The 27,234-nt window shown below is 35.9% G+C and overlaps 1 protein-coding gene across 1 annotated transcript; it reads right to left on the bottom strand.

Moving 5' to 3' along the window:
• Positions 1-1,171: 1,171 nt before the first annotated feature.
• Positions 1,172-26,285, bottom strand: LOC124451658. Its single transcript, XM_047002265.1, has 8 exons — positions 26,267-26,285; positions 23,770-23,860; positions 16,444-16,534; positions 11,755-11,846; positions 5,868-6,528; positions 5,062-5,517; positions 1,876-4,929; positions 1,172-1,463 (listed from the first exon to the last, which is right to left on the bottom strand). The coding sequence occupies exons 5-8, from the start codon at positions 6,520-6,522 to the stop codon at positions 1,423-1,425; spliced, it is 4,206 nt and encodes a 1,401-aa protein (XP_046858221.1). The 5' UTR covers positions 6,523-6,528; positions 11,755-11,846; positions 16,444-16,534; positions 23,770-23,860; positions 26,267-26,285; the 3' UTR covers positions 1,172-1,422.
• Positions 26,286-27,234: the final 949 nt, after the last annotated feature.

The following is a 27,234-nucleotide window of genomic DNA, read 5'->3' as shown; positions in this document are numbered from 1 at the left end:
GACTTTCATTATGGAGTGAGTAGGGTTGAGAGATTCAAGGCCTTTGTTGCTTCTCTGAGAAATGATACAGAATATTGTCAGGTGTACGACCTGGCTGTTGAGAAAGTGGGACCACCAGTAACCAGGTATGACCAACGGCATAATTACAAACAAATGTATTTTGAAATTCTTGACACAATTGTGACTATGCTGACTGAGCGATTTCAGGATATGGAGCGTTTTAGATTTTTAGACCTTGTTAACCCTAGGGTGTTTAAAATGTGGAAAGGTGAAGTGCCCTCAGAAAAGATAAATCTTCTAAAGGAGGTTTATGGTGATGTGTTTGACATACCAATGCTAGTTAGCCAACTTTGTTTTATTTACAGAGATAAAGACTTTCACCGTGATTCATGCGATGAACTATTGAAATATATTTTTCAGTTCCATCTTCAATCTAGTATTCCAGAAGTTGTAAAACTGTTAAAGATAAATGGTTTTTTTTTGTCAATTACAAGTGCTTCAGTTGAGAGGTCATTTTCTTGTTTGAAGAGGGTAAAAAATTATCTTAGAAATATTATGAGCCAAGGACGTTTTAGTTCTCTTTGCAGGATTTCCATTCACAAAGACATACTGTCAGAGAAAGAAGACGCCAACACATTGCATGATGAGGTAGTAAAGAAGTTCATTGAAAAACCACGAAGACTTGCTTTCTTATACAAATAGGTATTCATATATGGCTGATAGCAAGCTGATGATGTCTTACGTCCATGGCATGTGAGAAGTTTTCCGGGAACTTTTTAATGCAGGCAATGATGATTGTCATTTCAGCACGGCAATGAACGGCATCACAACTTTTGATAGTTGTTGAAGACAAATCTCAGCCTTTTTCGGTTCTTTTGTCAAAGTTTCTTTACAAGATGTACATAGGTATCTATTTATGTATGTGGTGTTGAGAAAATAAATCACATATCTGCAACTACTTTTGAACTATTTCTCTGCTTTACTATAAGATCCTTCGGCAATTTAAATTAACCAAAATGGTTCTATTTCCTGCATAAATATCACGCATTTGCTTTCTAAGATAGCCGTTTCCGACGTTCTAGGGAGTCTAAATTCGGAAAATTTTCTCTAGCTACGCCACTGATGTTACAGTGTTGTATTCTCCAAATATAAATTTGAAAGTTGACGGGAATCATAGGATGATAAAGATCTTTACTTGACATTACAAAAAACTAATCCCTCTCTCTCTGTCAGTGATATTTTTACATAATTAAAAACTGACAGTTTTTCCACGGTTAAAACAAAGGATATGGACAATTTTTTCTATAATATTTTTGAGTTCGTTGTTGATACCATAAATAACTGTCCTTTTGTGATATAAAGAACTTTTTATGTTCGTTTTAAGTGATATGTAATGTTAGTAAATACAATAGATTAATATAACTACAAAGATTGAATTAATTGATTCATTAAGGGGGTATTTACATGAATCCGGAATGACTTTCAATCCCGATCGAAACGTGATGTCAATCCGTGTTTACATGAAACTAATTGTTGTTTTTCTTCGCACTCATTTTAACCCATTTAGCCTCTTTATTTGCTTACGAGCTTCAATTTGCCAGACAACAATACCCATGGCACATGCGTGCTTCGTCATTAATCACAATATCATTCCAGAATGAAACTTAATTCGCGTTTACATGAGATAAAAAGTAAATTTCGATCCGGAATGAAATTTCGATCCGGAATGAAACTAGGAATGAACTCGATCCGGATCGAGTTGTGACTCATTCCGGATTCATGTAAACATGCAATAGGATTTCTTTTAAAGTGGAATGAGTTCGTTCCGGATCGAAACTCATTCCGGATTCATGTAAACACCCCTTAAGATATTGAGTCTTAAAAATTGAATTCCGTATCCGTTATCTAGTACTAAAGCTAAAGTTCCTGTGTTGGAATGAATAGTTATATTAAATTTAGAATGAAATCCGTAAAATTCAGCACATATTTCACCATCACATAATTCTGCAGCAAACAATCTGTAATCATCTTCACCAATGTAATATGATTTATGTATAATTGTGATAGACGAATAGATTCTATCAATAGTATGCAAAATCCCACTCACGTCATTGTTTTCATGCACCTTAATTACATAAATGCCAGTTAAGTCACGCAAATAGTCGTAATCATTTATGCTGTAATCGTCGTCTATATTTTGAAAGCGAAGGTCGCCTCTAAAAGAGATAACAATGACCGCTTGTTTACTATCACTTATACCGCAGTTGATCTCTAGATCATTTTCAGTTATCCTTTCCACATCAATTTCTTCAATGAGAGCTGTTATGGGTATTTCTGCAGTATGCCAAGATTCCAAGTAAAATTCATTGCTGTTATTTCCCCATTTCCATAATGTGTATTCTTTTTCCTTTACAGTTAAAATAGCAGAATTATCAGGGAATACAGCTGCTGTTTCCAATTCAAAACTGTCGACAGGAAGTCTTTTGTTGTATTGTATCTCACCCTTGGTAATTCTAACAACTTGAACAAAACCTTTATAGTCTTTACAAACTAAGACATCACCAAATGTTAAGATTTCCATAGGTTTAAATCCAATGTTAACATATTTTGCTTGAGTAGAATCTACAAAATTTTCAGACGAAGTTGATATCTTCATAAGATGATCAGAACCATCCCATATCCACAGTAAACCATCTGACCACCAACATCCTTCTGCATCCTTCAGTTGCATTGGTACAGTTTGAATAATAGTGCAACGTTCAATGCTCCAAATATGAATGTTGACGTGGTCACCAACAGCAAAAGCAGCAAAAAAAGATCCATCCGGTGAAAAACAACAACATTTAATTTCAAATCTCTCAAAGATTAATGAAGGTCTCCAAAGATGATCAGTTTTGAAAATATTTAGCCCGGAAAAATACGGCACAACGTAAAATTCCTTGAACGAGATGGGATGAACTTTTTCAACAAACCTACGAACACATTGACACTCAACAAATGGTAAATTAAACTTGATTTCGCCTTGATCGCCGTATTTTGAGAACTGAATGATTTTAGAATGCTTTACAACCTGGTTTGTATGATAATAAATACAATCACGATAATGATGGGTTGTCAATGAATATGAGCGTAATGAATAATTCTTCTTACTTATTTCGATTGCCTTTGGGAATTGAAAAACATTCGAAGTCTTGACGAGTTCTGTAACAAAGAACTCTGAACATTTATCGGTGCATTGTAGTTTTTGGTAATCAACAACGCAGCGTCGATCGATTCTTTGCAAAGTTAATGAATTCCATGCAGTGAACACATCTTCAGAATAACTTCTATGTTTTGCTGTAATAAACAAACCAGAATCTAAGAAAGAGCAGTGATTAACGACATCATCTGACTGTAAACATGATAACAAACGTCCATTGTTAACGTCCCACAACTTTACTTTAGTTGATCCATCACTAGTTACCAGTCTATTTCCGGTAGGTGAAAAGGAGCAACAACAGATGTTTCCACGTTCAAAAGAATATGCTATAAATGATGAATGATCATAGATGTCGTACCGACATTTAAATTTGACATACTCGTCCCACTCCTTCAGCCTTGTATCATCAAGTGCAGTGTCAAGAATGCATCTTTCTGTAAATTCTGGAAGTTCAAAAATAGATATTTGACCATTTTCATATCCTACAGCAAGAAGTTCTTCATTGGACGACACACAAAGACATGTAACGTTAGCACACAAGGAGACAGTCAAATGATGATGGTTTGTTAAATATGTTGTGTCTAAATCCTCAAACCAAGAAAACCTTCCTTGTTTCAATAAATCCCTTGCCAATAATCTTCTTTCGTTACTGCCATGAATTCTGTTTGCAAAACTTTGTAAACAAATTAATAAACTATCATCAATCTTATATATCTCATCTCTCTTTGTCATAAACAAATGAAATAGTAGTTCCTCAAGTACATCTTTTCTCAAGAAAGTTCGTATATCCTTAGTGATTTTAAGCAATTCTGACCTAATGGTATTCAAGTCAATGCCTTCCACAAACATAAACCTCGCATAAACCACTTTGACATCTACTGCCCAGCTAAAATCAACATTTTCGCTATATTCTATCATATGGTGGATTCCATTTTTCAAAGCATATTGAATCATAGGAGTGTTCATCTGATGATCTTCAAAAATGTTCAGCGACTTGAATGTAATTTGTTTAAACAGTTTCTCACAAGCATGCCATAAGAACTTATGTCCATTTTTTGGATTAACTGTAAACTCATGCTGTTTGTAACCATCTGATTTCAACCAATCAATTAGGGATTTGTGATACACGGTTAAACAATCATCGTAAACTGGCAAAATTTGAGATAACGGTTCAATGATTTTACTGCGAATTTCAAACTTGATGTCACCAGAAAAACCTAAATAGCTAAACAGTAAAGTTAATGGTAAAAACTCTTGACAGGCAGCCAACAATTCAAGAAATTGCATAAAAGTAGTATCTGAAATAATAGAATTTCTGGGACTTTCCTTCGTTAACAATTCTTTTACTCTTTTGAATTGCTTTTTGTAAACACCGCTTAACCCACTAGGGACCAATTGTTGAATGTTTTCGTAAGTAAGCTCAATATTTTCTTCTTTCAAGCTCAGTTGTGCGTAATACGCATAAAGAAATGATCCCTCACATTTTTCAACTAATGCCTGAGGAAGGTAGCGATCATTCAACTGATGTCTCAAATACTTGTACAGGTCTTTTTCGTTGTTTCCATTACGAGGATGAGTTGTAATTTTCAAAGGATTCATGTCATTTAACTCCTCTTGAACAGGAAGTTCTGGACGACTGGTGATGAAAATTTTAATCCATTTAGGCAGTCGGTGAAACTCTTCTGCAATCAATTCCAACAATTCACTTTTGCCATCAACTTGACTTTCATCTAAAGCATCAATAATCAAAAGCATTGGTTCATGATCTTCCAATGAATGCAATGGATTATTTAATAAAACACGGAATGCATCGGTGACTGATTCGTAGGAATGATTTCTCTGTAATTCTTCATTCAACTTACTTTTAAAATCTGATATTGTATCACACATGCTACTGGCCAATGATTCTATCAACATTCGAGGATTCCTCTCGTCTGATCGATTATACCTGCAGAAATGAGAAGCAGCAAGTTTCTTCTTTTCAGAATATCGTCGACACACCTCAGCAGCAAACACACTTTTACCAACGCCGGGACCAGCAATTAAAATCATGACATTAGAAGCATTTTCACTTTTATCGTTAAACCAAGTGTCGAGTTTTTCAAATAACCATTCTCTAGTGCCTTCAAGGTATTTCTTGTTGAGATCTTTTATAAGACCATTAAAATTACACTTTCCAAGCTTTTGAAGATCTGAGCATATTTTGTCCTGTATCATTTCTTTCACTCTGATTACATCAGCTTTTGTTGCCATATCTTGTTTAATTTCAGCTACATCAGCTTTTGTTGCCGTCTCTTGAGTAATTTCAGCTACATCAGCTTTTGTTGCCATCTCTTGTGTAATTTCAGCTACATCAGCTTTTGTAGCCATCTCTTGTGTAATTTCATCTACATCAGCTTTTGTTGCCATCTCTTGTGTAATTTCAGCTACATCAGCTTTGTTGCCATCTCTTGTGTAATTTCAGCTACATCAGCTTTTGTTGCCATCTCTTGTGTAATTTCAGCTACATCAGCTTTTGTTGCCATCTCTTGTGTAATTTCATCTACATCAGCTTTTGTTGCCATCAGTTGTGTAATTTCAGCTACATCAGCTTTTGTTGCCATCTCTTGTGTAATTTCAGCTACATCAGCTTTTGTTGCCCTCTCTTGTGTAATTTCAGCTACATCACCTTTTGTTGACACAATTTCTTTGATTTCCTCCATGTCATTTTTTATATTTTCCACATCTTCTTTTGTTTTCTCAGCAAAAGTAGACCAGTTTTTTAACATTTCAATATAATTTGCCTCATCGGCAGTGAGTGGAGCTTTCTTTAATTCATCTATTTCAGTTTGTTCAATACCCAGACCAACCAAAGCTTTTGAAATTTTCTGCCACAAGTACTCAAACTCACGGTCATCTACACTAGTTGTAGTTATGTGACCGTACACTTTGTTTCGATAAAACTTTATTCTTGCAATATTTGCTGAGATTGAAGTATCTGAAGAGGAAGGAAGATTGTTCCATCCACCAGATGGTTCCGTTAAGCCACAAACGTTTCGTAACAGGATAGTCAATAATGAAATGTCAAAGTTTTCAATGTCAGGTGAGCCAATTGATGGGTAAAGAAGGTTCCATTGCTCTCTGTTGATGACGTTTCTTTTTCTTAATGATTCCAGTGTACTTTTATTTGAGGGTTTATTAAGCTCATTGCTTAGGTTTGACGAACGAAAATTTATATTAAACTGCAATGTTGTTTTCAAAGCTTGTGTTCCTTTATTTATTAAGAGTTTACTTAAACGAGATCCGTTTGCCTCAATCTTTAACTTTTTAGGAGGTGAAGCCATTTTAAACTAAAAATTAAGAATAAGTTTTTGCAAAAAGCATCAATTTACAATGTGCAAAATTAACACAACATGGAAGGGATTAATAAAAACCAATATTACAAGAAATTTTATAAATAGTAGTCCTCTTTGTACCAATTGTACCAGCTGCGCACGTGGAGTGAAATAGTTGCTTTTGAGAAAGGCCTCGGGGATGTTCTGGCCCGCCAGAAAGTGGTCAAAGACGAGCAGCAGCAAGCGAGTGAACCCCCCCTCTTTTCGAGTCTGGAGAGAAGGCGCGATTGTAGTGACCGCCAGGAGTTGGTTTTTCAAACGGACATCAGCGACGCTGTCGCGAACTTGGCCTGTATCTTCAAAATAGTTCAGCAACCTGGATTTGACTGCGCTCAGGACCGACTCTTCATTGAGAAGCTCAGGGTGGCCCTCGAACAAGGCATAGAGCTCTTTTACGCTTGGGTGTTTTTTAGCTCCAGCAAGCTCAACTTTGCAAGGGGATGGGTTGGCATATACTGCAATGCATTGCGCAGGAAGGAGATAAAATCCCGGTGGCGATTTGGTGCTCCAGCGCCTTTTGCTCGGGCCCCATCGGGGAGATAACCCAAGACCTCCAAAAAGGACTTAGCGCGTTTGATGATGTGCTTGGGTTGGTTCTCGATAAACTGGAAGACCTCCAGCCGCCGTGCTTTTGGGATGAGGAAGCCCGACCGATAACCATCCGCCACCCGCTCAAGCCGTTGTGGGAGACCATCGACGATTCGGACTCAAATATGTTCCATTTTCTTCAAACATGCGCTTAAAAATCTGGTTATATCTTCTGAACATTTTCCTCTAATTCTTGGTCAGATTTTTTATCAATTAAAAAAGCTGCAAAGCTGCTAGCAAGCTTAAAAAACTTTCTGGTAATGACAGAGAAAGCAAAGCTTTCACTGAAAGTCCACCGCAATAGATTTTTCGTCGCAATAATAGGCGAATCGCTGATTGGTGAAGCTCATAGCGAGGATCGGGCGCTTGCAGCGGGTCAAGAGTTTCTCGTACAATTTGAAGATGAGAGGCGGTTTATTGCCCGTGCCGCCGAAGAGCGTATTAAGAAACCGTTTCACGTTCGACTTATCCGTGAATCGGAAGAGATAGAGAAAGTTTGTGTTAACCTTCATGTCCTTTATGTTGTCGAAGCTCTGGGAGAGGAAGAGACGTTCAATTTCAGATGATGGCTACACACCGTAAAGAACTTATAGAGGCATTCCTTCTGCGTTCCGCATTTGAAATTTATGACGCGGATGTCGTCGATGATGACGTAGGACTCCGGTTCTATACTCTTATCCTCGATCGATTCAGGCATGACGAAATAATGCTTCAAGACCGTGTTAGGTTGGATGTATTGATTAGCGGAGGTGTACAAAATGACGTACAGCCTTTTCGGACGAACGTGAGCAAGGAGCCGTTTCATGAAGAAGCTCTTGCCCATATTGCTTTGACCCGAGAGCAAAACATTTTGCCCCTTATTTTTTGAGTGAAGGCAGAAGCTCGTCAAACCATTATTTTTTGTGAAATTCAAGCCCGGGAATAGCGGGGTATTAGCCGCCACTAGTGCTAGTATCGCGCGCAATAACACTTGGAAGAACAGGAGGCGCGGGCGCCTCTGATGGCGTCGGGACGACTGACCCGGGGGCGGGGAATAACAGCCGAAAATCCATTTCCGAAAGATATGCACCGCTCTAAATGCTTAACAACTGGCCGATGTGGGCGCTTGTCGGGGTTGAGGACGCTGCACGCAAGGCCTGGGAGATGTTATTCTTGATTGGCTGATGGAAACGCGAAGCCGACGCGGGCGCCGAAGCAAGGACATTGGGTGCCAAATTTGTGGCTGACGACTTCAACCTAGAAATGGCCTTAATTTTGCTCGATTCGCTACTCTCTTGCCCGTGCTCTTTGCAGCATCCAGGAGCATGCTCTCAAGAGCATGTTCATCCAAACCGCTATTCTTCGCTCGCCCCGTGGTCTTCCGACGTGTCACTGCTGTTCTTCTAGGCGCTGCGCGCTTCGACGCCCCCATTTATTCGTCTTGTTGTCGACCTTGGCGCTGCGCGTGTTCTTCGAACAGTTCCCGTCGCCTTGCGAGTCTTTCCAGCCCTCGATCTTTTTTCAACACCTGTCGTCTGCTTGCGAGATGGCACACATTCCACGCGGTAGTCGTCGGAGGGGTGAGACATATTGCCGCTAAGAATACCCGCACCGAAGATACTGTCAACGACGTTGTCCCCCATTCTTCGCATATGGGGCCATCCTGGCGTCGGATCCCAACAGCCTCCCGCTGTGCTCAGTATAAGGAATGGATTACCCGCTCTCGAGCGTTGACATCGAACGCCTCCTGAACGCCGAGCGAGCCCGAGGACGGTTCGTTGAGGTCTGTAGCTACGACGGCCTACCACATCTCCACGATGGGCAGTTTTGCATCAGCAACACGGACAACATCTGCCCTCTCCATGATCCGGTCGAAGGGGGGCATCACTGGCTAACTATTTGTTGTATTGGAACGCATGTGCTTGTTTTCGATAGCTTTGGACGTGCGCTCGCTGAAATAGAGGAAGCATATGCAGAGCTCCAGCTGCGCAAATATTTTCTAGAGATCTTTCCCGAGCGGGTCATGGTTACGAATACGTTTGCAGTGCAGAGTCGAGCAACGGCTGTCTGCGGGCGCCATGCTGTCCTTGCGCCTACGACACGTAGTGTCAAAGCCGTCGTCCCGACAAAGCATGGTCGCGTTTCTACGAACGGAAGCATCGAGGAACGCCTCGCAGAGGTCTACTACACTCCTGCGGGGTACTGGCTTGGCCTTGCTGCTATCCCAAAGCTTGCTAAAGAGGTTGGCGTCGGCGAGGATGTGGCTCATGAATGGCTAACAAAACAGGCCATCTGGCAGATATACTTGCCCGCAGCCGCGCGAAGTGCTATCACAGGACCTACGTTTGACATCAGCACCCCGAATGAGGTCCAGCAGGCCGATCGCTTGTTTCTGCCTCACGATCGAGTCTGAAGACGCACATTCAAAGACGCATTGACGGTCGTCGACGTAGCAAGTCGGTATAAGGAGGCCCAGGCAATCACTGACAAGACAACAACCCAGGTTGGGAAGGCGTTAGAGTCTTTTTATGCCCGTGGGCCTCTTCCATGGCCTAAAGTTTTACAAGTTGACCATGGCTCGGAATTCCCTGGGGTTGTGCAAAAAGCGTGTGATAAAAATGGTGTCACGATTCGACGGGGTAAGGTAGGGGCTCATAGAGATCAGGGGATCGTAGAAATATTTAATCGAACTTCAGTGGGTGTCCTTCGATTCCCGGTTGAAGTCCTTGACTCAAGTGTAGTGGTGCTTCTCGAGGTTTTTCGAATCCGAGACGAGGAAGAGATTCACGGTCTTGCGAGCTCTCTCTACTTTGTTTAGACGGCAAGGAACGACGCCACCTTCCCAACCATACACGTTGATAGCAAAGTCGTTCTGACGCTCTACTCGTTCGAGCTGGGAGAGCGGTGTGGGTGCGCTCACTCCCGTAAAGTCAAGGCCGTCTTTAGTGGGATAATTGCCCGGCCATTGCGGGTCTTTAGCTGCAGGAAACAGCGCAGCCCTTAGAGACCAGCGGAGACAGTCGTTGTCTTAGACACGATCGATGTCAAGCTAGAGTGTTAGACACGATCCACTTACCACCCAGAGTGAACTTTTCTAATCTCTCCAGGATAGTCTGGAGGACTTCATGTAGGGCTTGCGGAATCTCATACGCCTGAAGCAGCGTGATCTGCTTTGTCCGGAACAATGGTGCTTAAAGCACTTCAGTACCATTTGCTTCATCGTTCCGAAGCTCAACCTCTACAGCCAACTGGAACTTAACTCCTCATAGAGCTAATAGCGCCTCGACGAGTTTGCGTTTGATGTAGGGCTGGGCGCTTTTGAGGAAAGCCATCAAATCGCGTTCGGAGTGGTGTCCCTTTTGGCACCTGCATTTTCCAGGCTCTCAGATGATAGCTGAAGGCCTTCGTTTCATCCCACTTAAGTTCCGTAGGTGGTGGGGGAGGAGGTCTTGTGGGGCATTGTGGTCTGCCCCTCAATGACATTTCAGCCAGAAGCTCATCGATGTATGAATCAATTTCATCATCGGTAGACTTGACGGGGCTGCGCTTGCGTGGTTTGGGGATAGGCGGAGTGACATTTCTTGGTGTGGGTGTTGAGGCAGCAGGCGGTTGAAGAGCCTTAAGAGAGGCGTTCAGCGCGTGTCCGCTGATTACACCTTGGTCATATAGTTGCAGAAGTTTATTAACAGTATCCATCTCGAGTGTCGCAAATCTCGTTGTTATGCATTAGGGGAGATATTTTTCTAGATAAAAATTAATTCTAAATGTCGAAATTAATTCGGCGAGTACGCTAGCAAACCTTTTTCTTGCTTGTTTCTGTTTATTAACAAGCATATGCTGAAGTATTCACCCATGCAGCTACGTCCACATGTGGTGAGCTTTCTGGATATTAACCACGCACACTTGTTCTTGCCCTGCCTCATGGCTTTCGAATGTTTGGATATACAATATGTGAGAATTTATGTCTAAAGAAATAATAGACCCCTGACGGCCGGTTGCGCGGGCGCTGGGTGTGGGCCGCCCGTCTTTGGCTCCTGCCGTTGTCCTGAGTTTGGTCTTTGCGTTATCCGGTGCGATTTTTGTGCCGACCTATGTGCTTACTGTGTATGTGAACCACGTACGCGAACTAGGACTGGGGCGCTTAGATTTGTGTATACTCCTTCTCAAACTGTGAAGTGCGTTAGAACCGGCGCGATTTTTTGTCGGGAGCCATGTATACACAGTACGAACTAGGGCTGGGGCTCTCAGATTTATGCATGCAGCCTATCAGGGGGGGAAGTGTGCCAGAACCGGTAGTCTCTATACAAATCATTATGACATGGCATCTGTGAATGTCAAGCGCATCACTGACTCAGAATTATTTATTATCAAACCTTTTCTTCGTGTAAGAGCCGCAATTTTTATAGTGGATAATTTGAAACAAAAAATGAAACCTAATTTCTACTCGTGGTATTAAATATAGCTTTAAAAGTCACTTATAGAATCATTCAAACGATTTTCATTTGGAATGGAAATAAACATTGATTTGTTTATAGTCATACTTCATACTACGCAATGCTTCCGTATCAAATTTGCTAAGTTAGAAATGTAAATACAAAATCTCGGTTAACTTACGTAAAATTACCTTTGTTTTAGAAATAAGACTTCATATACGACGATCGTGTGGACAAAATTATGCTTGCTTTAGTTCTTTACATGTTACGTACCTAACAAAAGATGAGAAATTTAATATAAAAACGCGACTACATACATATCAGTTAAAAAATGGTGATCATAATTCATACATTATTGAAACATCAACTTTTTATCCATATGAGTTTTGTTACATAAACACATTTAAATAACGAGCGAAGATGAAGAGTGAGTCAGGATCTCCTTCAACAAACAGTATTATTCTATAACTAAGTATACATCACTGACTAAAAAAATTGTTATAGAAATAAAAATACATAAATAAGAACCTCGTGCAGAGTACATATTTAACATTGAGATCAGTCAAATTCCAAAGGATTTAAATGTCAATGATTAATACACGATTTTCGAAAATGTGAATGGATTTTCCCATGATTAAGCAAAAGTTGCATACATGTATGCTCTTGCATGAGTCAATTCATATTATAAAAATCTTTGTTATTAAATAAAACTTTGCAAATCATGAATACATTTTGAACATCAACTGCACGCAATTATATTTAGTTATGATCAATTAAGACACTGTAGATACAACAGTAAAGGTTGCAATGAAAGTAAACCTTAAAACTGTTAAACAAACATGATCAAAAGTATAATTTTAAAAGATCACTGTGTTGCATGAATCAACATTTCACAAAAATTGATTTGGTCGCGTTCTTCCTCTGTGTAAATACATTCTTTCTGTGTGTAATATTTGCTAATTTTGCTAATTTCCTTACTTTCAAAATAAATGGTTTGTTCAATACCATCATCGACCTTTTTCGAGACACACAGAGTTTAGTCAAAAGTGGCGTCGGCAAAGAAGGAAGGTGATGCATAATTGGTCATGTTCATCCCCCTCTACATAAATTTTCACGTATTCCCATTTTTTCTATAGACAAGTATAGTTTGTATAACTCCAGCAGCATTAAAGTTCTGGCACCTGCATGCAACGTTTGGTATTATTGATAGTAGATGTAAACTAGATACATACAGAAAATGTACTTAGAATTAGATAGGAAATGAACAAACAACAAACAAAACAACAGAATATAAGTAAAGTGTCATTACCGATTGTTCTCTTTTATATCCAGATCGCAATGATCTGTATATTTTTGATAAAGAGTTAGAAGTTCTAATACTTTACGCGTTCGTAAGTTTACATTAACAACAATATTCTTTCGACTTTTTGGGATTGGCACTAGTGTCAGTTACAGTTTATCAAGAATAATTCAGCATCCTACATATAAAAAATATTCTCTTGTAATTTTGCCTTCCCCCATACTTTTGAACAGGTTTTACTGTTTCTTTACCATGCAGCTTATGGTCAATAGTTAAAAAGTTGAAATATAGATTTAGATATGATTTCTCATGTATGTTTATTTACACTTCATCTAGTTGTTTCTTTAGCAAATTGTTAAGTCGGAAATGTAGATTATAAAAAACCTTTGTTATTAAATAAACCATTGTAAATTATGAATAGATCAGGGGCGGATCTAGAGTATGTCAAATCCGTCGCGCGACTGATGTTTGAAATTCAAAAATTACCTATTCATATTAGTTAAAAATTCATTAATTATTCTTACTTTCTTACCGCATTTACTTCGTGATAAAAATCCCGCATTATTTATTATTGAAAACTAATGACTAATCCAATAAATATCTCGTTGGTAACCAGATCAGTTGAATTTTAATTGACCTGGAATAACCGACTGATAAGCGGGGTGGCTTGACTGGTTCGACGTATAAAGGAGTCTATGAACGTCAAAAACGCTTATTTTATTGGTCAATAGCCAGATCAGTGGACAGTCTGGAATGGTCTCGACTGATAATAAGGGTGTCCGGACGTATAAGGAGTCAATTGCTATCTTACAATTGGTTCATTTGAATTTTGCTTTATTGTGATTGGTTTGACGGATTTCGACTGATAGCCAACTGAACTAACATAGTCAAGCTCACTGTCTGAATTGAATGTTTGATCGTTTCATAGTAATTTTTATAAGCATGATAGAAACTAAACTACAATCAGATGGAATTTATGGAAATCTTTTACAAATTCATATATTGACATGAATGCTGCTGTCCAAACGGTGAATTTTTTCAAGAGGGCGAAAAATTTATGGATAAATTTTAAATGCTTGGCAAAGACGATCTCGCGAGCGACATTTCAGTCATTGATGTTCAAAAGAAAGCCAATATTGTTTTGAGTTTTATCAGCAGAAATTTACATCTAAAATCGTAAGTAAAGGACAAGTGAAGTGTATGTATGAATGTAATATGTCAAAGTCAATTATGCGAGTGTGCGATGCGATTTATGTCAATATGGCGTATGGTAAGCAGATTGATGCTTCTAAAATTGTTGTTGACGAAGGACTTTTAGCTATGATTTCTTTAGTGCTTGGAGAATCGTGGCCGTTAAACGGCAGCAAAATCCTACATTCCTGCAAATATACTTCAATGGACAAAAAATCTGTGGCCATAAGGCGCCATACTATTATTTACTTTATCATAAACAAATGTTTGGGTCTTTTCAGTTTATGATCATTGATCATTCAATCATTGGACAGTTATACTACATATTGTTTAAGATTTGAGAAAACTAACATTGATTACATGAGAAGCTGTTTACTATAACCTGTGATTTTGAGTCTTCTGATCCATGAAGCTTTTTATTTTGACAATTTGACTGGAATGGTATTAAACCTTAGTATTTCACATACATGAAATGTTGTCCCATGTCACATATTGTCCCCTTTTCTAACTGAACACCTCATGTAGAGATGTAAAGGTGTGTTAATCTACGGCTCATACCAGATTGTTTGCCATAAATTCCAAAGGGCTATTGATGTATAAAAAGCATTTTCTATAAAGTAAAAATGTCTTCCTATGTATGCAGATAAACCTTGAAATTTGGCAAAACAACAAATTATTTTTCATGATCACTAGGTAATTTTTCTGATGATCATTATAATTTCTAAAATAAATTATTTCAGATTTACATTTAAACAAGCTTTGATCATATGAAAAGATATTTATCATAACCAGTAAGCATGACACATGAAACCATTTTAACATTCATGTAATTATATAATTAAAGACATGTTGGTTACATTCTGGTTGTATTTGCAAATACAATGCTACTAGTGATTGCTATATAGCACACCTTGCATATACTTACAGGAGATAATAGTCTAGTGAAATGCCTAATAAACATTTATGGCATTAAGCTGTCCTTAACTGCAAATTTTCACTCTGATAATTTTTGCTTAACCTTTGGCAGAAAAAATTTTGAGTTTTTCTCAAAGGTGAATTTGCTGGCACTGATGTGGAGATGGGTAAAGGGTTACAATAAACTTGCATGGTTTGAAGTCTGAGCTTTTCTATATCTATGAACTGTCACTTGTAGTACCAAATTTCTAACTTAACTAAACTCATTACATAGAGGTTTGAATGGGGGTCTCTAGGGGGGTCTATGCCTGACAACTTGATAGAAATTTTTAAAGACTATATCTGTTTTTGAATAGCATTATTGTAAAATAAATTTACGTTCCTAGACATGCTAATGAGCCATATATTTGGCATGATAATGAGCCTAAATATTTGGCAAAACATTCAAGTATTGTTCACTTCATTTTTTTTTTTTTGAAAAAAACGTAAGCAAAATGTGTTGTTTTTACGGAAAAACGATTCCCACAAAATACATTTTGTATTTCTCTAAAACGCTTAAAATGGCATTTTCAAGGCTCTGAAATTAAAAAATTTCTCAGGGGAGAATGCCTCAGACCCCCCCCCCAGGTGCGGAGCGCCTTCGACGTTTTATGACTGATGTTTGAAAAATCCTAGATCCGCCCCTGGAATAGATGGTAAACATCAACTATAATTACGCAATTATAATTACTTATGTTCAATAAAGACACTGTAGATACAACAGTAAAGGATGCAATAAAAGTAAACTTTAAAACTGTTAAACTAACAGGATCAAAAGTATAATTTTTAAAAGCTCACTTTGTTGCATGAATCAACATTTCACAAAAAATAGATTCTGTCGCGCTTTTCCTCTGTGTAAATACATTCTTCCTGTGTTTAACATTTGCTTATTTTTCCAATTTTCTTACTTTTAAAAGAAATGCTTTGTTGTATACAACTATCAACATTTTGCTAGACACACAGAGATTAGCCAAAAGTGGCGTCAGCAAAGAAGGGAGGTGATGCATGATTGAACATGCTATACTCTCTACATAAATTTTCACAGATTCCTACTTTTCCCATAGACAAGTATGCTATTTCTCCTCTCCCATACCTTTGAAAAGGTTTTGTTTTCCTTTACCATGCAGCTTATTGTCAATAGTTAGAAAGTTGGTATATCAATTTAGATATGATTTCTCATGCATGTTTAGTCCTACTTTATCGAGATGCCACTTTAGCTAATTTGTTATGTCGATAATGTAGTTCTAAAATATCGCTTAATTTTTCTAAAATTACTTCCGTTTTAGAAGTAAGACGACCGTGTGAACAAAATTATGCTTGCTTTAGTTCTTCACATGTCACATACTCAACAAACGGATGAAAGATTTCATATAAACAACGCGACCACATACATATCAGATTAAAAATGGTGATGAAAGTTGATACCTTATTGTAATATCAATATTTTATCCTTATGAGTTTTGTTGCATAAACACATTTGAATAACGAACGAAGATGAAGAGTGAGTCAGGATCTCCTTCAACAAACAGTATTAAAACACATTAATGACGTCTATGTAGAACATTCTAGTTATATAATTAAGTATACATCACTAACTAAAAACAATTGTTATCGAAATAAAAAATACATAAATAAGAACCTCATGCAGAGAACATAATAACATTGAGATTAGTCAAATTTAAAAGGACTACTGCTAAATCTTATAAAGTTTAACAAGTTTTATTTCAGGAATAGAGAATCACGTATCTAAGACAGGATTTGAATGCCAATGATTAAGACAAAATTTTAGAAACTGTGAATGGATTTTTCCCTTCCTTAATCAAAAATTCCATACTTGTATATTCTTGAATAAATCAGTTCTTATTATAAAAAATCTTTGTTATTGAATAAACCATTGTAAATTATGAACACATGGCAAACATCAACTGCACGCAATTATAAATAGTTACGTTCAATAAAGACACTGTATATACAACAGTAAAGGATGCAATAAAAGTAAACCTTAAGGCTGCTAGATAAACAAGATCAAATTATAATTTTAAAAGCACACTGTGTTGCATGAATCAACAATTTACAAAAATAGATTCGGTTGCGTCTTTCTCTGTGTAAATACATTCTTCCTGTGTTTAACATTTGCTTATTTTTCAAATTTCTTACTTTTTAAGGTGGTCATATACAAATTTAAGGCACTATTTTTTCTAAAAACTCAAAATTTTTTTTTGATCATTATCGGTACTTTATGCTATGGTTTTTCTGATTGTTCTAATCGTTTTTCGTTAAAACTATCATTTACCCACGAAAAATGCTTTCAAAGTTGTCTTCTTAAGGTGGTCACCCCCTCTTGTCAGATGAATTTTTAAAAATTTTTCCGAAAATTTTTTTTGGTCATTTTTGGCACTTTAAGTATAGTAGTTTAAGTCTGCAGTGTTGATTTTCTTTAAAAAATAATACTCCGTGAGAAAAATGCCCTCAAACATACCTTATCAAAGAAATTAACCCTTAGCAACGCCTTAGCAACGCATTTAGGTACCACAATCGTGAAAAATTTCGACCAAAATCCATTTTTAACCATTATTTTTTGGTTTGTCCTTTTGGCGTATGTAATTTCATGTCTTTTGATGAATGTTGCTCCGTGATTGGTTGCTTTTGCTAGCCTTGGTTGGCCTTGACAACGCTATGACTTTGTCGCATATACACGTTCGTCAAAGCCATCTACGAAAATCTTAGTTTTCTCTTACATTTCACGTTGACAAAGAGCTGTTTTAGTTTCTATATAAATTCTATTTGTTTTTTTTTATTGTATTTTCAAAAATAAATGGGAAATCTTAAAAACAGAAAGAGAAAACGGCCTAGAATTTCTCCTAAGAATACGACGAAGAGATTAAAAGATGGCGCACCTCGTGATCTAACAGCTGGGCCTTCATCCGCAAAAATTGGCACCGAGAGTGCATAAAATGTTCCTTTCTCGGGGAATATTGACACTATAAGAGAAGGTACCATATTCATTGATTTAATGATCTTGTTTGGCGTCTTCGAAAACCTTCTGAAATGTCCTGACTGTGCTGATGATGTGAGGTGTCATGTTGACATGAGGAAGAAGCATGGCTTTGCTCATTACATTGTACTGCAATGTGTGGGATGCGATTGGAAGCATTGTTTTATTTCTTCAAAAAAAGAAGGGCAATCACATGAAATTAATGTACGAGCAGTGCTAGCTTTTAGAGAAATTGGTAAAGGTCACACTGCTATGACGACATTTACTAAAGTTCTAAACATGCCTCCTCCACCAAGGCGTGACAACTTTAGCAAAATTCAAAACCAAAAACTTTTGCCAGTTGTGAAACAGTGTGCAATTGACAGCATGATGAATAATGCTATGCATGTTAAGGACTTGATTGTAAATGATGCTGGAGAATGTGGGATTTCCATTGATGGCACCTGGCAGAAGCGAGGATACTCTTTACACAATGGTGTTGTCACGGTAATTTCCCGTGATACCAAGAAGTGCCTTGACGTAGAAGTGCTTTCTGACAAGTGTCAGCAGTGTATCAAGTGGAGGAAGAAACAAAGTGATGCTAGACCTTCCTAAAGATATTTGAAGATTTGGACATAACACCAGGTTTCTTCACTTGCCAAGGTGCGCACATTTGTGACCAAGCTTGAATAAAGCTTTCAGCAAAAAAGAGCACTGAGAAGGTGAAGGGACAAAGAAAATCCCTAAGATATTATAGAAAAAAGTATTTAGACAAGGCTGAGGACAATGAAGGAGTTACATATGAGTCAGGTAGCTTTTAAACCCTGTATAATGATATGAAAACTTTACTATAACTTTAACTTGACTTTTCTCCATTTCGTTATTTTTTGTGTGTCACCAATACTTGTGACACTGTAACTTTGTAAATATTTATTGTAGAAGCTTGATATTTTGTATATTTATTTACTACAATATAATCTAGAAACTGACATTTTCAAATTTTAAAATTTTCCTCATAGATGAATTATTTCTGCACTTTTTTCCGAAAAAATGGTGGATTAAAACCCAAAATATCTGACAATTCAATAAATCGGCTGTTAAATTTTTATAAAAAAATTTGAAGAAAATTGAAAAATGTCATTCTCTAGCTCAGATTATTGGCTTTTCAAAAATGTATTATTTGTTTCATTGTGATGACTTGTTCTTGAGATATGGTGTTAATGCTGTTAATTAATTATGGGCTAATTAATGGCCGCCATAATGGATAATTAGTGTAATTAGCAACTTCCTGAATTTTTTTTGTGCACATCATTTTCTATCACCTTACTCATTCAGAAAATGTTATTTTCACTTTAAAATGTTTAAAAATAAAAAAAAGTTGCTATAGAGGGGGTGACCACCTTAAAGTTTTTGGTCCATAGCAACGCCTTAGCAACGGATTTTTACCCAAATTTCACCCCAAAAACTCCCCTTCTAAAGCGAATTTTTTGTTTCTACTTTTGGTGGATGTTATTCAAAGCCTTCTCGTTAAGTTACATCGTGATTGGTTGCATTTTGGCACCATGGTAACTGTTATAATTTCATATCAAAGCTGATCGCGTGCTCGCACAGTTCGAAAAGTTGCTCTTCAAAAAACATTATAATTTTGTATCTCTGAGGAGAAAAGTCTTTTTGTTAGTATTTCGGAGCTTTCCTTTTGTTATTCCGATAATAATCAAAGCGAAAAATAATGGGGAATAGTCGAAATAGAAAGAGAAAAGCGGTTAGAACTCCGCCATCAAAAATGGCAAAGAAGTCAAAACATGGCGGAAACGATGACGCAAACCCTGGACCTTCTGCAAAGAAAATAAGTCATCAAACGAGGAGCATTGGCTCAAATTTTAATAATCTACACACTGCAAAAGAAGGCACCGTGTTTATGGACTTGTCTTTGCTGTTTGGTGTTTTTGATGAATTTTTAAAATGCCCTGATTGCGAAAGCAGTGTGGAATCCCATGTGGACTTGAGGAAAAGGAAAGGCTATGCGCATTATATTCTTCTTCAATGTAAGAATAAAGAATGTGAGTGGAAGTATAGTTTCCACACATCTAAAAAGCAAGGCTGTTCACACGAAGTTAATGTCCGAGCAGTCCTAGCATTTCGAGAAATTGGTCGAGGGCAAGCTGCAATGGTCACATTCAACAAGGTCATGAATATGGCTCCACCACCAACTTGCCGAAGCTTTACATTGATTCAAAATGGAAAGCTATTACCAGTTGTTGAACAACTGGCCAATGACAGCATGCTCAGCAATGCTATGCATGTTAAAGAGGAAAATGGAGCACCAGAATGTGGAATATCTTTGGATGGTACATGGCAAAAGAGAGGCCATGCATCCCATAATGGTGTTGTTACGGCAATATCTTTGCAAACCAAAAAGTGTTTAGACGTGGAAGTGCTCTCAGACAGGTGTCAGCAATGTGCCAAATGGAAAAATAGGACAAGTGATCCTAAATACAACGAATGGAAAGCTGGTCATCAGTGCAAGATCAATCATGAAGGAAGTGCTAGCAGTATGGAGACTTCTGGAGCTGTGCGAATTTTCGAGAGGTCTTTTGCTTCTAGAGGACTGAAATACAAGGAAATGCTTGGCGACGGGGATTCTTCAACATATAATGCTATTGTTGAAAGAAAGCCATATGGAGAAGAGTGCATTCCAAAAAAGTTGGAGTGTATTGGTCACATTCAAAAGAGGGTTGGGAGTCGTCTTCGTAAGTTGAAGAATACAACGAAAGGGGTAAAGCTTGCTGACGGTAAAGGATTGAGTGGAAAAGGAAGGCTTACAGATGGGAAGATTGATATTCTTCAAAATTATTATGGTTTGTCAGTAAGAGGAAACCTTCATGATGTTAAGGAAATGGCAAAATCGATAAAAGCTTCTCTCTATCATGTTGCATCAACTGATACTAATCCTCAGCATCATCTTTGTCCTGATGGTGAAGACAGTTGGTGTGGCTATAAGAGGGGAAAAGGACAACTACAAGCACAGAATAGGCATTCCTGAATGTATTGTTAAGGTCATTGAGCCCATATTTGAAGAACTGAGCAATGCTACTTTGTTGAACAAATGTACTCATGGCTTAACTCAAAATGTTAATGAATGTCTAAATAATATGATATGGGAACGATGTCCGAAGGCTACATATGTTGAACAAGAGACTGTTGCTCTTGCAACATACTTGGCTATTCTTAAATTTAATGATGGGGACATAAATTTGTTAAAGGTATTGAGTGAACTGGACATAACTCCTGGAATGTTTACAAGTAAAGGGGCTCAAGAATGTGATCATCATCGGATAAAGTTGTCGGCAAAGAAGAGTTCAGAGAAGGTGAAAAAGCAAAGAAAAACATTAAGAAACATTAGAAAGAATTATATTGACAATGCTAAACATAAGGAAGGAGTTACTTATGAAGCTGGCAATTTTTAGGGCTGCCAGAGGTACAATATAGGTTATGTAAACTTTAAATGCTGTTTTCTCATTTTGGTGATTTTAGCACTTAGGAAAAACTTTGTGACATCATATTATCTTTGTTATTTGTCAGAGATGCCTGAAATTTTGTATGTTGAAGGCTAGTAATATTATCTAGTGCTTGACATTTTCAAATTTTGATATTTTGCATTGTTGATGAAATATTTACTCGTTATGTCATAAAATGTGTACCAAAATGCAAAATTACTGAAGAAAATCAAATTTTGAATATATTTTTGTTTATAAAGAATTAATAAAAATTGAAAAGTGTCAAGCACTAGATTATGTTCTAAGCTTTTAAAAAACTTTACTCATTGAATTTGGATCATTGGTTCCCAAGATATCATGTTTGAAGTTCATTTATTGGCTAATTAGGGGCCGCCATGTTGGATAATTAGTGTAATTAGTGATTTTTTAATTTTTTTTTTCCATTAGTTAATTCTCTTCATTAAAGTCTTTCAAATACTGATAGTTTCTTATAACTATCTTTAAAAATGAAAAAAATTCAATTTTTTGTATATGACCACCTTAAAGAAAAGGTTTGTTGTATACAACTATCAACATTTTGCTAGACACACAGAAATTAGTCAAAAGTGGCGTCAGCAAGAAGGGAGGTGATGCATGATTAGACACGTGCCCCTCCCTATATAAATTTTCACAGATTCCCATTTTTTCATAGACTATATCTTATTTCATCTCTCCCATACCTTTGAACAGGTTTTGCTTTCCTTTACCATGCACTTTATTGCAAATAGTTAGAAAGTTGGTATATAAATTTAGATATGATTTCTCATGTATGTTTAAGCATACTTTAGTTAATTTGTTATTTCGATAATGTAATTCTAACATATCGCTTAATTTTTCTAAAATTACTTCCGTTTTAGAAGTAAGACGACTGTGTGAACAAAATTATGCTTGCTTTAGTTCTTTACATGTCACATACTCAACAAACGGATGAAAGATTTAATATAAACAACGCGACCACATACATATCAGATTAAAAATGGTGATGAAAGTTGATACCTTATTTTAACATCAATCTTTTATCCTTATGAGTTTTGTTACATTAACACATTTGAATAACGAACGAAGATGAAGAGTGAGTCAGGATCTCTTTCAACAAACAGTATTAAAACACATTAATGACGTCTATGTAGAACATTCTTGTTATATAACTAAGTATACATCACTGACTAAAAACAATTGTTATTGAAATAAAAATGCATAAATAAGAACCTCATGCAGAGAACATAATAACATTGAGATTAGTCAAATTTAAAAGGACTACGGCTAAATCTTATAAAGTGTAACAAGTTTTATTTCAGGAATAGAGAATCACGTATCTAAGACAGGATTTGAATGCCAATGATTAAGACACAATTTTAGAAACTGTGAATGGATTTTTCCCTTCATTAATCAAAAATTCCATACATGTATATTCTTGAATAAATCAGTTCATATTATAAAAAATCTTTGTTATTGAATAAACCATTGTAAATTATGGATACATGGCAAACATCAACTGCACGCAACTATAATTCTTATGATCAATAAAGACACTGTAGATAAAACAGTAAAGGATGCAATAAAAGTAAACCTTAAGACTGCTAGATAAACAAAATCAAATTATAATTTTAAAAGCTCACTGTTTTGCATGAATCAACAATTTACAAAAATAGATTCGGTTGCGTCTTTCTCTGTGTAAATACATTCTTCCTGTGTTTAACATTTGCTTATTTTTCAAATTTTCTTACTTTTTAAAGAAAAGGTTTGTTGTATACAACTATCAACATTTTGCTAGACACACAGAGATTAGTCAAAAGTGGCGTCAGCAAGAAGGGAGGTTATGCATGATTAGACACGTGCCCTCCCTATATAAATTTTCACAGATTTCCATTTTTTCATAGACAAGTATGCTATTTCATCTCTCCCATACCTTTGAACAGGTTTTGCGTTCCTTTACCATGCACTTTATTGCCAATATTTAGAAAGTTGGTATATAAATTTAGATATGATTTCTCATGTTTGTTTAGTCATACTTTATCGGAATGCCGCTTTAGCTAATTTGTTATTTCGATAATGTAATTCTAAAATATCGCTTAATTTTTCTAAAATTACTTCCGTTTTAGAAGTAAGACGACCGTGTGAACAAAATTATGCTTGCTTTAGTTCTTTACATGTCACATACTCAACAAACGGATGGAAGATTTAATATAAACAACGCGACCACATACATATCAGATTAAAAATGGTGATGAAAGTTGATACCTTATTGTAACGTCAATCTTTTATCCCTATGAGTTTTGTTACATTAACACATTTGAATAACGAACGAAGATGAAGAGTGAGTCAGGATCTCCTTCAACAAACAGTATTATAAAACATTAATGACGTCTATGTAGAACATTCTTGTTATATAACTAAGTATACATCACTGACTAAAAACAATTGTTATTGAAAAAAAAATGCATAAATAAGAACCTCATGCAGAGAACATAATAACATTGAGATTAGTCAAATTTAAAAGGACTACTGCTAAATCTTATAAAGTTTAACAAGTTTTATTTCAGGAATAGAGAATCACGTATCTAAGACAGGATTTGAATGCCAATGATTAAGACACAATTTTAGAAACTGTGAATGGATTTTTCCCTTCATTAATCAAAAATCCATACATGTATATTCTTGAATAAATCAGTTCTTATTATAAAAAATCTTTGTTATTGAATAAACCATTGTAAATTATGAACACATAGCAAACATCAACTGCACGCAATTATAATTACTTATGATCAATAAAAACACTGTAGATACAACAGTAAAGGATGAAATAAAAGTAAACCTAAAGACTGCTAGATAAACAGGATCAAATCATAATTTTAAAAGCTCACTGTGTTGCATGAATCAACAATTTACAAAAATGGATTCGGTTGCGTCTTTCTTTGTGTAAATACATTCTTCCTGTGTTTAATATTTGCTTATTTTTAAAATTTTTTTACTTTTAAAAGAAATGGTTTGTTGTATACAACTATGAACATTTTGCTAGACAAACAGATATTAGTCAAAAGTGGCGTCAGGAATAAGGGAGGTGATGCATGATTTGATACGTGCCCCTCCCTATATAAATTTTCCCAGATTCCACTTTTTTCTATAGACAAGTATGTTATTTCACATCTCCCATACCTTTGAACAGGTTTTGCTTTCTTTTACCATGCACTTTATTGCCAATAGTTAGAAAGCTGGTATATAAATTTAGATAGGATTTCTCATGCATGTTTAGTCATACTTTATCGACATGCTGCTTTAGCTAATTTGTTATGTCTGTAGTGTAATTCTAAAATATCGCTTAATTTTTGTAAAATTACTTCCGCTTTAGAAGTAAGACGACCGTGTGAACAAAAATATGCTTGCTTTAGTTCTTTACATGTCACATACTCAACAAACGGATGAAAGATTTAATATAAACAACGCGAACACATACATATCAGATTAAAAATGGTGATGAGAGTTTATACCTTATTGTAACATCAATCTTTTATCCTTATGAGTTTTGTTACATTGACACATTTGAATAACGAACAAAGATGAAGAGTGAGTCAGGATCTCCTTCAACAAACAGTATTAAAACACATTAATGACGTCTATGTAGAACATTCTAGTTATATAACTAAGTATACATCACTAACTAAAAATAATTGTTATTGAAATAAAAATACATAAATAAGAACCTCATGCAGAGAGCATAATAACATTGAGATTAGTCTAATTTAAAAGGACTACTGCTAAATCTTATAAAGTTTCACAAGTTTTATTTCAGGAATAGAGAATCACTTATCTAAGACAGGATTTGAATGCCAATGATTAAGACACAATTTTAGAAACTGTGAATGGATTTTTCCCTTCATTAATCAAAAATTCCATACATGTATATTCTTGAATAAATCAGTTCTTATTATAAAAAAACCTTTGTTATTGAATAAACCATTATAACTTATAAATACATGTCAAACATCAACTACACGCAATTATAATTACTTATGATCAATAAAGACACTGTAGATACAACAGTAAAGGATGCAATAAAAGTAAACCTTAAGACTGCTAGATAAACAAGATCAAATTATAATTTTAAAAGCTCACTGTGTTGCACGAATCAACAATTTACAAAAATAGATTCGGTTGTATCTTTCTCTGTGTAAATACATTCTTCCTGTGTTTAATATTTGCTTATTTTTAAAATTTTTTTACTTTTAAAAGAAATGGTTTGTTGTATACAACTATGAACATTTTGCTAGACAAACAGATATTAGTCAAAAGTGGCGTCAGGAAGAAGGGAGGTGATGCATGATTTGATACGTGCCCCTCCCTATATAAATTTTCCCAGATTCCACTTTTTTCCATAGACAAGTATGTTATTTCACATCTCCCATACCTTTGAACAGGTTTTGCTTTCCTTTACCATGCACTTTATTGCCAATAGTTAGAAAGCTGGTATATAAATTTAGATAGGATTTCTCATGCATGTTTAGTCATACTTTATCGACATGCTGCTTTAGCTAATTTGTTATGTCTGTAGTGTAATTCTAAAATATCGCTTAATTTTTGTAAAATTACTTCCGCTTTAGAAGTAAGACGACCGTGTGAACAAAAATATGCTTGCTTTAGTTCTTTACATGTCACATACTCAACAAACGGATGAAAGATTTAATATAAACAACGCGAACACATACATCATCAGATTAAAAATGGTTATGAGAGTTTATACCTTATTGTAACATCAATCTTTTATCCTTATGAGTTTTGTTACATAAACACATTTGAATAACGAAGGAAGATGAAGAGTGAGTCAGGATCTCCTTCAACAAACAGTATTAAAGCACATTAATGACGTCTATGTAGAACATTCTAGTTATATAACTAAGTATACATCACTAACTAAAAATAATTGTTATTGAAATAAAAATACATAAATAAGAACCTCATGCAGAGAACATAATAACATTGAGATTAGTCTAATTTAAAAGGACTACTGCTAAATCTTATAAAGTTTCACAAGTTTTATTTCAGGAATAGAGAATCACTTATCTAAGAGAGGATTTGAATGCCAATGATTAAGACACAATTTTAGAAACTGTGAATGGATTTTTCCCTTCATTAATCAAAAATTCCATACATGTACATTCTTGAATAAATCAGTTCTTATTATAAAAAATCTTTGTTATTGAATAAACCATTGTAAATTATGAACACATGGCAAACATCAACTTCACGCAATTATAACTACTTATAATCAATAAAAACACTGTAGATACAACAGTAAAGAATGAAATAAAAGTAAACCTTAAGAGTGCTAGATAAACAGGATCAAATTATAATTTTAAAAGCTCACTGTGTTGCATAAATCAACAATTTACAAAAATAGATTCGGTTGCGTCTTTCTTTGTGTAAATACATTCTTCCTGTGTTTAACATTTGCTTATTTTTCAAATTTCCTTACTATTAAAAGAAATGGTTTGTTGTATACAACTATCAACATTTTGCTAGACACACAGAACTTAGTCAAAAGTGGCGTCGGCAAGAAGGGAGGAAATGCATGATTGGACACGTGCCCCCTCCCTACATAAATTTTCATAGATTCTCATTTTTTCATTAGACAAGTATGCTATTTCACCTCTCCCATACCTTTGAACAGGTTTTGCTTTCTTTTACCATGCACTTTATTGCCAATAGTTA

The sequence above is a fragment of the Xenia sp. Carnegie-2017 genome, unplaced genomic scaffold (genome assembly GCF_021976095.1).
Source record: "Xenia sp. Carnegie-2017 unplaced genomic scaffold, XeniaSp_v1 HiC_scaffold_24, whole genome shotgun sequence".
Lineage (NCBI taxonomy): Eukaryota > Metazoa > Cnidaria > Anthozoa > Malacalcyonacea > Xeniidae > Xenia > Xenia sp. Carnegie-2017.
The sequence above is the reverse complement of the archived record's forward strand: the minus strand, read 5'-3'. Positions and strand labels throughout refer to the sequence as shown.